Source organism: Nothoprocta perdicaria, unplaced genomic scaffold (assembly GCF_003342845.1).
Source record: "Nothoprocta perdicaria isolate Ctin4 unplaced genomic scaffold, notPer1 scaffold_97, whole genome shotgun sequence".
In the NCBI taxonomy this organism is placed as follows: Eukaryota; Metazoa; Chordata; class Aves; order Tinamiformes; family Tinamidae; genus Nothoprocta; species Nothoprocta perdicaria.
In genome coordinates this window covers 2,196,948-2,207,720 of record NW_020456276.1, presented here as the reverse complement: position 1 = coordinate 2,207,720, position 10,773 = coordinate 2,196,948, and the positions used below count along the sequence as shown (strand labels likewise).

The following is a 10,773-nucleotide window of genomic DNA, read 5'->3' as shown; positions in this document are numbered from 1 at the left end:
TGACGTGGGCAGGGGTATCGGTGCGCRGGGTCCGAGGAGGCGAAGCGCAGCGAGGAGCGGGGTTTGGCCGGGACCGGTAGTCGCCGGGCAGGGAGGGGCCAGGCSTGTGTGGAGATAAAAGCGGCAGCGTTTCCCCCCCGGGCCCTGCCCTGGGCCAGGGGTGTCCTGGCGCTGGCCCGAGAGGCACCCGAGGAGCAGGAGGCTTCGCGGCTCCAGCTGCTTCCCCCTGTGTCGCTGCTCACCCGTCGTAACGTGGTGCCCTTATCCCGTCTCTCCCACTCCAGGTGAAGCTGCCGCTCCCAAGCGTGTCTCCGCCATGGCCTCCGGGAACGACGGGGACCCGCCGGGCGCCCGCGCGCGCCGCGATGACGATGGGCACGRGCAGCCACCAGAGGTCAATTCAGGTAAACGTTTCCTGCCATATTTGGGGGCGGGGGAGGAAGCATTTTCAGCCAATTCTCTTCTTTTTCCAACTCTGTTTCTGTGAAAAGAACACTTTTCCACACCTCCAGGGCCCTTTGCAAGCCTGGGATAGAAAGCTCAGTAAAGCTAGGCTGAATTGAACGCTGARGTCACCTATGCCATGAGCTGGCTAGTCTCAGCCCGCTAGCTAGCAGGCATTTGTCAGTAGCTGATCCTCGTCTTGGCTAAATGGTTTCTGAGGTGACCAAAGGTACGTGATGCTTAAAACATGCAGAAGAACTTGCCTTGCTGAGCGATGGCCGGTCTCAGACAGGTGATTTCAGTCTTGCTGCCTCAGCTGCAGGATGCACTGAGGTCTCCAGAGCATCTTGGCAGAGCRGGGCTGAATAGCTCTGGATGAAGAGCAGCCAGCGTTGCCTCCCGTCTCCCGCRTGTGCACAGCCCAGCAGACTGTGTAATTGCATTTCCCGGTAGTGGGCGAAACTGGGAACAGGGCCGAAAGAAACCTGGGAAAAACCTCAATTCCCGTTTATCCCCAAATGATAACGTGCCGCTGCACAGAGAGCTTTTAAGCATGGGTGACTTCTTAGCCTGTTTTGCAGGTGGACTGGTAAATAAGGCTGAGTCATGGCAGCTCTGTCAATACTGGAGATTAGAAGCTATATGTACCTGTTTATGCATTTGAGTTCAGACCCAGCTCAGGGCTGTTTTATTGGCCTGATTATGTTGCTTGTGCCACAGTATGACCTGCACTCCCTGCCACCTAGGAGTACCATTAGTGCTGGATGCTGCGTGAATACACGAGAGGGAAAAAACACGGCCCTCCCTTACCAAAGTCTATAAGGCATGAAAATAAATGAGTTAGAGCAGCTGTTTACGTGTGCTGACTTCCTGTTGAGGCCAAAGAGAGGCTGATGTGAAACGCACGGAGGGGATCAGGCCCCAGACACCAACCACCCCGTTGCACAATCGCACTTCCTGCACGTTTGCAAGCTCTTGCAGGCAGCACCGGCATCCCGCCGCCTCCCAAAATTCCGCCTGGAATTTGGAGGTGGGATCTCTGTGCACCTTTTGGGACAGAAGCCACCTGGAAGCAGAAACAGGCAGCTTCCAGCAGCGTGTGCTGTAGGATGACTGGGTGGAAGAGAGCTTTCAGCAACAGGTCCTGAATCAGCTTTTCATTCAGGGCTCTGTTTGTTTGTTTGCCTTTGGATGCAGTAGAGTGAAGAGATTTATCTGCCGCTCAAGGAGTCACTCGAGCGCTGTTCTGAGCCCTTGTTCTGCCAGCGGTGGTGGCGGCCGCGAGCGAGGTGCTGCTCTTCCTGCCCTGCCTCTGTGGCAGTCGCGTCTCGTCTCTTTTTAGAACATAGAACCCAGGCTGAGAAGCCTGATGTTCCTGGCAGCACGTGGTGAAGAGGAGCAGCTTGGCCCATGGATAGTCACGCAAAGGGGAGCAAACACTGCAGAAGGAGGGGTGGGAGRCCCAGCACCACCACTGCTTGCCTGAGCTCGGGAAACAGCGTTCCTGCTTCAGAGAATTAACACATCCATCTTCCCCTTCGTCAGCTCTCACCTGCAGCACGGGCATGGTTGTGTGTCCCCCTTTGGACATGCTGCCTGGGTTTGCACACAGCTATGGGAATGGTGGCTCCCATGGCAGCCCTTGCGCAGTCTCCCTTCTCATCGGGAACAGCTCCACTCTGGAGCTGCCTTCTGCCTCCTTTATCTGGTGGAGCACGTTGCCACCGCAGGGATGTCACCCACCTGTGGGCATCCCCTCGGGTACTTTGTGGGCTGCCAGCCTGGGAATCAACCTCCGTGCAAGCAGAGGCCCCGCGTAGTGCGGTTCTTGCCTAGCTCCCGAGCTCCTCAGGATGCCAGGCTGCACCTGCCAGCACTATGCCCTGCAGCAGGGCTATTTAATTTAGGTGTAATGAGGTCTGATGAGTATCTGAGGTCTGCCAGTTCCTGCTCCYGTGCGGCTGCTCCCTGGGAGACAGGAACAGCGAGAAGGAGAGGACCTTGCACAGAAATGCAGATAGCACCCAGACCTTGACCGGTGTCAAATGCATAATGTTGCTGATGGTGACCTGCGTCCCGTGCCGCAGTGCCGAGTGACCTGCCAACACCTTAATGCAGCCCAAAGGATAATCCCCCACGGTGCATGAAAATCCTGGCAGGCTCCAAACCGCTTCCCCCCTCTCCATGGGGGCACTGGGATCCACGAGGCCGGTCTTGATCCAGAGCCTCTCCCTGAGCATGAGGGACGCTACGATGGTCCCATCTAGGTCAGCACTGCGGGGAACGAGCTGTATGTTCTCCAGTCCTTGTGTTTCTAAAAATAACACCTGGGGTTATCAAAAACAGGGAGTTTTTAGTTCTCGCTTCCTCTTTTGTTCTTGCAATTTGTTTACCCGCTGCCTCTCACTGAAACTGTGAGTCAGTCGGTTTCGTTTTCTGGCTCGCGGGCGCCACGCGGGGCTCCTCCGAAAGGTGGGATTTGTTTGCYGCCAAATAAACCCGCTCCTGCAAAACAAAACCCAGTGCCCTGAGAACAGCGGCAGCCTTGTCCCTTCCCGGCACCTTTATTTACCCAGCCTCAGCTCCGGGTAACCCGACTCCCTCGCGCGGGCCAGGCCCTTGTCCCTGGAGTCCCGTGCGATGTGGCCATCCTGGGACCCCTCTGCTGTGCCTGGCACCGCATGGTTGGTACCTGCAGGATTTCGTGGGTGGTGCTGCCAGGACAGCTGGCTCTGTGCCAGGCTGCAGCCTGGGCTTGAGCTGGAGGTGCCGACTGCAGCAGTAGGACCTATGGGCAGATATCCCGGGATGCTGGGGAAGGGGCTGTAGCTGGGCTTGCTGAAATGAGTTAGACAGCAATGCAGGATATGCACAGATATGCAGATCCCTTTCTAGTGGGGAACGATTGCTGCACAGGGTATTTGTGCGCCGAAAGGGTTTCTGCCCGAGGTCTGAGCTCGGCGTGTCTGTGAAGCGCGAGGTCCCGCCGGCGCGGGGACACGGGCTCCCATACGCCCGTGCTATTTCTGTGCATCCTGGATGGGGAGCTGGGAAGTTGCTTTCCCAGTCCCCACGCTGCTTCCCGGGCGCCCGATGGGTTGGGCACCGGGTGCCAGGCTCSCGGCCAGGCTGCTCCCTGGTCCTGCAGATCGGTGACCTCTAAGCGGAGCCGCGCGTGACGGCCGGGTACTTTCCCCAGCGGCGAGGGTGATAAGGCGGCGGTGTGCGGGGCTGGGCACCTCGCAGGGCCTTGCCCTCCCCTGCCATGTGCGGCGGCGTGGGGCAGGGCGGCCGCATTGCCCTCGTCCCACATGGCCCTAGCTGCTTCCTTGTGACTCACCCAGGTCATTTTTTGTGCGCCGTCACGTCACCCCCAGCCCAGCTCAGCCCCTGCCTCCATGTGCTGCACCGTGCCCGGGCCTGCTGCTTTCCCGGGGGTTTGTTGCCTCGTCACCTCGCTGGTTTTGTGCTTGCAAGGAGCTGGATGGAGAATCGCCTCCCTGGAGCTCGCGGGTTACGAGTTATTTCAAAACGACTTTCTGTCGCGGCCACGGCTGCTGCCCGGCTCATGGCTGTACGCGAGGCTGGCAGCTGTAATCAAACCACCAAAATACCCTCCGCTGACCAGCCTGTCTTCTCCTTGCCGCATCACTGCTGGTGCCTTGCAGCAATTCCCTGTGGGACTCACAGGGGCAAGATCATGGGAGATACTTGAAGAGCAAATGTTTAGGAAATAGGAAAAAACTGTGCAGTCTGCCAGTGAGGGAAGGGCTGCACAGAGCTGAACTTTACCCCTAGTAAAGTGCTGAGGTGTTCCCTTACCGGGAGCATTTGAACATCTGCTTTGTTTTATGACAGTCCTAGGACTGCGTCTTGCCTAAAAGGGACCCAAAATGTGTGCCTTTACCCCTGAAAATCAATAATAGCTCTCCAAAAGCTCAGTTTTAAGCCAATGTGTGTCTCCTTGTGTTTGTTTTACCTTCTGCGTTCAGAACGTTAGTGCCACCATCCTCCCGCTTTGCTCTGCCACCGCAGCGGGGAAATGCTGGCCGTCTCAGGTGCAGTTCTTGTGTATCCTGGTGACTTCCGAAATGCCAGCAGACCATGCAGCCGGGCCCCGGCCGAGGCACTCAGCAGCTGCCGAGAGCCACGGCCGCCGAACGCGGGCATTCCCACCGGGAGAGAGCGGCCGTGGGGCTGCCCCGCGACGGGAACAACGCTCCACTCCCTGGGGAAGGACGTGCAGGATCCGTGGGGAYGGGAGGGCTCCCGCAGAGCGCGGGGAGCTCTGGCCGCAGGTGCAGGGGACAGTGTTGAAGAGCACAAAGCGAGGCTGGGAAGGAAGGACGGGGCTGCGTTGGCGCTGGGGAGCTGCTCAGCGGCCTCGGTGCTTGTGCATCCCTCAGAGGACCAGGTGGCTGCGCAGAGCGAGGAGGTGTTCCGGAGCTACGCCTTCTACCGCTACCAGCAGGAGAGGGAGGAGAGCGGCGAGGAGGCGCCCATGGACCCAGAGATTGCCGAGATTCAGCAGGAGCCCGACAGGTAAGAGCCTCCTGCTGACGGCGCTGCGCATCCCTGTCGCCCATCGCGGCCGGGCTCTGTTCCGGAGCCGGCGCCGCGGCCCCCTCACCAGCGCTGCTCTCTTGTGCCATGTGCCGCCCTGGCAGCATGGGGACGCAGGTGGGAAGGCGCCTGGCCATCATCGGCGACGACATTTACAAGCGCTACGACGCAGAGTTCCGCTGCATGCTGGAGTCCCTGCAGCCCAACAAGGAGAACATCTACGATTACTTCACCAGGATAGCCTCCAGGTAAGGCTGCCGCCCCCAGCTGCACCTGGACACCTTCTCCTACAGGGAGCCAGAGGGAAAGGTGAGGGAAAAGTGGGCAGTGCGCAGCAAAACGTCCAGCTGCTCTGGGTAAAAACTTGCCAGCAACCCAAAGCAGCCCCGCTCCAAGCTCTGCCCCGGCACCCCGACTCTGACACACAATTCAAGCTTCACCCCCTGCCCTTTGGTCAAGCCTCAGATAAGTTCACTGGTTTGTGCCCGTCTGCTCTTGCTCCTGCTGCTGCGCCCTGTTTGGATGGTCGTCACGTGGAAATGCCTTGGCTGCACAGCAGCAATCCCTGCACGAGCTCGTTGGGGTCAGAAAGTCTGGGGGAAGATGTGATTTTGCAAAGCAGGAGCCAAACAAGTGTCCCAGTTTCACTCAGAGATAAAACCAGCCTGGGATGAAGACAGCCCTGCTGCCTGCTTGCTTCCTAGCTAGGAATCCCAGTTTTCCCCTGGAAGCACAGCTGCAGGGTGAAGGCAAGGAGATCATAGGTTTGGATCCGTGTGCTGAGCAGGCTCACGCTGGCTTCATGGAAGTGGCTATGGCACATCCAGCTGTGCTCCACGGGGCTTAATTCTCACCTCTATCTCTGCATTTTGTCCATAGGCATCTTTGCAGTTTGTCTGAGACTGTAAATGAACACGACAGGGTTTGCCCAGGGCCAGGCGGAAAGCCAGTGGCAGCGCTAGGAGAGCAGGGAGGCTCCGCGGGTTCCCAGCGCGGCTCCCCGGCCTCGGGCCCCGCGGCTCCTCTCAGCTGGGGCCAGCCCCACGCACCCTCTGCTCGGGATCTCCTGTCTAACTGCCTCTCTTCTGTCCTCTTGCTGCTCCCCTGTCCTCGGGAAGCCCTGCTGCGCTGTTTTCACCGCTTTGCCACCCTCAGGCGGTTAACGCACCGCAAACAGGTAAATTAACCTCTGTCCCCCTCTTCGTGCCACCTGTTTTGTTGTTTTTCCTTCCCTGGTTTCTAACTTCCCTCTCCTCGCACGACACACACTTTGGAGACGGCAACACGCGTAGGCTCCATGGGGAGGACGGCTCCTTGCACCAGGGACAGCCACGATAGGGCACCAGGTCGAAACAGAGGGGCTGAGTTGGGTCTTTTGTTCTATTTTTCTTTTTCCTATTCTGACTTGGCTTACTGCAAAACAGGAGGAAAAGACTAGAGAAATTTGTCTAGCTAAATCTGTGCATGACCTGCACCAAGGGATGCATTTTGTGCCCATGGCACCCAGAACGTGGATCCAGAGCAATAGGGAGCAACAAGGCACATTTGAGACTCCCCCTGGTCCATGGATGTGTCAATCCAAAGGAAGATCAGGTTTGGCCTCTGGGGGACTTGGYCTCTGTTGGAAAAGGGAAAATCCTGTTCCTACACGTGGGCCCTGTATGTGGAAAAGTAGGATGGATGGCATGTGGCAGGAGCACAAAAGCTACCCCAGTGCTTCCACTCCAGATATTTGGAGTTAGGAGCTGCACAGACCAGATTTGGAGATTTCCTTTTCCCTCGGACAGCTCCAGCCCTCCTAGGTGGGGCAGAGGGGTTGTGATGGAGACCGTGCCTGTCGTGCTCTGCAGGCCCAGCCTGGTTGGTTATTTACGGCCATTAGTTGTTTAGCCACAAAAACGCTCCTTCCTCGGGCGGCYGAGGTGCCCGTGGGGCCGGCGCCGCGTGCGCGGAGCCGCACGGCAGCCCCGGGGTCCTTGGGGCGCCCGCGGCCGCTTCGCGAGGGCTCCTCCRCGACGAGCGGCGCCTTTGTTTCAGCTTGTTTGAGAGCGGCATTAACTGGGGCCGCGTGATTGCCCTGCTGGGCTTCGGGTACCGCATGGCCATCCACGTCTACCAGCACGGCATCCCCGGCTTCCTGCGCTGGATCGCCCGCTACGTCGCCGAGTTCATGCTGCGCAACCGCATCGCCCAGTGGATCGCCCAGCAGGGAGGATGGGTGAGCGAGCCGGCGCACGGGCTGTCCCAGGGGAATCGCGCGGCGCCCGGGGCCGGGCGGGGAAAAGGGCAGGCTGGCGACGACGGAAGCACTGGGATCGGTGGGATCGCGCTGATGGGAGCGGTGTGGAAACCTGGCCCAGGCAGCGCTCAGGTGCCTCTAATGGATCTTCTGGTAACTCTCTGTTTCCTGCCAGGTGGCTGCACTCGAGCTGGATAATGTTTACATGAAGTATATGTTGGCGGTGCTGGCCCTGGTCTTGGTGGGGCATTTAGTGGTACGACACTTCTTCAGGTCCTGACTGACGCGGGGACAGAGGCTGGGGGGCCCAGCTAAGCTCTCTCTCAACTCTGCTCTGCAATAACGACGTCTCCCAAGAGGGGAGGATTCGAGGAACCTCTGAGAGAGAGAGCAGCTTGGACCTACGACCCCTCCACCGCAGGGCCAGGGTCTCTGTCATTCATGGAGACACCACCAGGAGCTCCGGAGAGAGGCAGCGAGGGGGGAGAGGTTTGACTTGGTCATCTGTTTTATGCCTCGCTTAGCTACCGAGGAAAGAGCATCGCTCGTAGCAYGTAGCGCTGAGACGGGAGAGCAGAGTCCTCTGACACAGGCGCTGGAGGAATGAATGGGTTGGGATGACGCCTCGGTATGCGAGTGTCCGCGTGCGCGTGTCCTGTCCGCTCTGTGCTGAGCTCGAGAGCCTTCCTTGGGACAGGCGCAGGGCTGACGCCTTTGCTGATGACTCTGCCCCAACTCTGCCTGCGTCTAAGGAGGGTTTGCGGCCTTGATCGCTGCACTTCTTGTTTGTAAGTCAGCAAAGGGCAAGCCAGCATTAAAACGCCTCTGCGGGGTTGTCTTTGCTTTTCCTCTGCTCCTGAGCCCAATTATTTGAGTCTTCTCTTTCCCTCTCTACCAAAAATCCATGTCCTTTTGGAAGAAACACACCGACTACTGTCACGTGGCAGTCGATGGTGGTATCTGCCAGTGGTGGCAGGTAGGCTCCCCTGCCAGACCTGGAGACCCGCAGCTCTCCCATGGCTGACACCGGTACTGGGGCTGCGCGGGCTGCTCCTCAGCCTCCTGCGAGTCCAAAGGCTGCCAGCAGGCTGAGAAGCACCAGCAGGTCTCCAAACACTAACAAGCTGTGGGGTGACTAAGAGCCAGTGCAGACAGGGCACTGCCCTCCGCTCCTGCTGGGTGCTTCCCTGCAGCAGAGCCGAGTGCGGCACGAGGGCGGCCCGAGCGAGCGGCAGGCCCTGCAGCTCCACGCGATGCCCGGCAGCTCCCTCCTCTTGCAGCCGGCCCTGCAGCTCCACGCGATGCCCGGCAGCTCCCTCCTCTTGCAGCAGGCCCTGCAGCTCCACGCGATGCYCGGCAGCTCCCTCCTCTTGCAGCAGGCCCTGCAGCTCCACGCGATGCCCGGCAGCTCCTTCCTCTTGCAGCCGGCCCTGCAGCTCCACGCGATGCCCGGCAGCTCCTTCCTCTTGCAGCCGGCCGCGCTGCACCGTCCTGGCATGCTCTGTGTGAGGTCAGGGCTGCGGTGCCCACACTGCCGCCTCCATGGAGGGTTTCTTTGGCCTTGTGCTGCTCGTGGCATGCTGAAATGTGACTTTTGGGGAGGGAGGGAAGCAGGCACCCCCCTTCCATCCCAAATCTTTATGACTTCTCTAAATTGGGGGGAGAGTCCCACTGTGGTTTGGCTCTGACTGTCCTTTTTACTCCAGAGGTCTTTGTAAGGCTTGAAACTGTGCCYGGCTCTAAGTCAACCTCGCCCTATTCCAGCACCCTTGTGCTCTTAAAGCAGCCTGGCCGGCAAGGGCACCTCTGAGGTAGGAAACGAGCAGTGGCCCTCTCCAAAAGCAGAGCTGTCCTAAGCTGCAGTGGGTCTAGCAAGAACGTCACCGCGGTCAGGCTGAGCTCTGCTGCCCCGGGGAGCCTTGACGGGCTTTCCTGCTGCAGGGAGGACAGGGCGGCCACAACTGACCCTCTCCATGGYGTGGGGATCAGCAAACCAGGGCAGAGCCGGTGCCACCTGCATCCCCCTGGTGACACCTGCATGAGAGCCCAATGGGGAGAGGGAGGTTGAGGGGTCTTCAGAGCAGCTCACCCACCCTGCTCTACCAAAGGCTTCCCTCAGAGACACTGGCCTCTCTGCTTTTAAAAGCCTCCAGTACTGCCTCTGCTCATCCATGTTTCCTACCTTAATCTTTACCTTCAGAGAGATTTTTGTCCTCAGTATCTGTCCCTCGCCTCAGTTTAAGCTTGTTACTCCGTGTCCTGTCCAAGCCCAGTGACAGGACAGCTTATTTCCTTTCTCTTTGCAACTGCRGAGGCTTAGCAGGACCAGCCATAATTTTTAAAAATCATTTATCATGTCCCTCCTGTTCCTGTCCATTTTTAACCTAAGAGTAACAAACTTTCCAGCCTCTTTACCTATCAGGGGCTTCCTAAGCTGATCTTTTTGGCCCTGACTRTTCCTGCAGTATCCATTTCCCTGGTGGAGTCCCCCAGACTCTGGTCAGTAGAAAGGCATTAAAATATTTGCTGTAATATTCCTCTTCTATATATTGCTTTATTTTGGTTGCTTTCCGCGTTACCCATTTGCACTGAGCAGCCCAGACGTCCGGCGCGATGTCTGTGCCGGGTTTTGCGGCTGTGCTGATGCTCCAGGCAGTCGAGTGCCCACGTATTTCACTTCTCCCCTTACACCTGCATCACTTTGCATTTATCCACACACAGCTTCATTTACCATCACGGTACCTGTTCACCTGTCCTCAGCAGGTCTTGAGACTTCCTGACTCTTCTCTCGTTGGAACTTGTCTAAGTTACTTGGCTCCAGCTGTAGAAGTTCCCATTGCCCCAGGTTACCTTCTTGTTGGGTGGAAACACCACCAGATGGAGCCTTTTTGCCACAACCAAAGAGAACCGCTGGTTATTTTCCTTTGCTTTGCATCAGCCACATTACACACATGCTGCTCTCCTCTAGTCAMGCTGTTTTCTTGGTCTCGTTGCCATCAGGACTTTGTCAGAGGTCTTTGGAAAGCAAGGGGAGAGAARTACATGAGCGTGTCCTTTCGTTCACTACTTTACTGACTTATTCCCAAAACTCTAACAGTTTGGAGGCCAGAAAGCCATGTTGCTTGTAACTCACTGTCATCTTCCAGGCCAGGTCCTTCACCTTGCTAACCAGATACAAGAAAACAGACATTTTTCAGCCTTACGATAGATGATCGAGGCTTCAAGAAACTTGACAAACAGGTGCTGTAACAAACAAGTGGTTCCATTTTAACCATTTTCTCAGGGGATTTGCAGGGAGGGTTGTCCCAGGGTATCAGCACGTTGCCTCACGCTGTTCTCCCCTCTCCCGGCCTCCGTGGACAACCCTCCCTGGCACTTGCTTCCAGGTGGAGAAAAGCTTGAACTGGGAATGTGAACGGGGTGAAAGGTCTGTAGTTCTGTGTCCTGTCACTGGATGGCTCCAGCTCTGCAGATAAAGCCACCCCAGGGGCAGAGGGGCTGAATTCCCACCCAGGAGCAGCCCTCAG

At 57.8% G+C, this 10,773-nt stretch overlaps 1 protein-coding gene across 1 annotated transcript; it reads left to right on the top strand.

Moving 5' to 3' along the window:
• The first annotated feature begins 316 nt into the window (after nucleotides 1–316).
• Nucleotides 317–8,246, top strand: BAK1 (BCL2 antagonist/killer 1). The gene is made up of 5 exons (XM_026053229.1): nucleotides 317–404; nucleotides 4,851–4,986; nucleotides 5,112–5,255; nucleotides 7,045–7,225; nucleotides 7,422–8,246. The coding sequence occupies exons 1-5, from the start codon at nucleotides 317–319 to the stop codon at nucleotides 7,524–7,526; spliced, it is 654 nt and encodes a 217-aa protein (XP_025909014.1). The 3' UTR covers nucleotides 7,527–8,246.
• The last annotated feature ends 2,527 nt before the right edge of the window (nucleotides 8,247–10,773 follow it).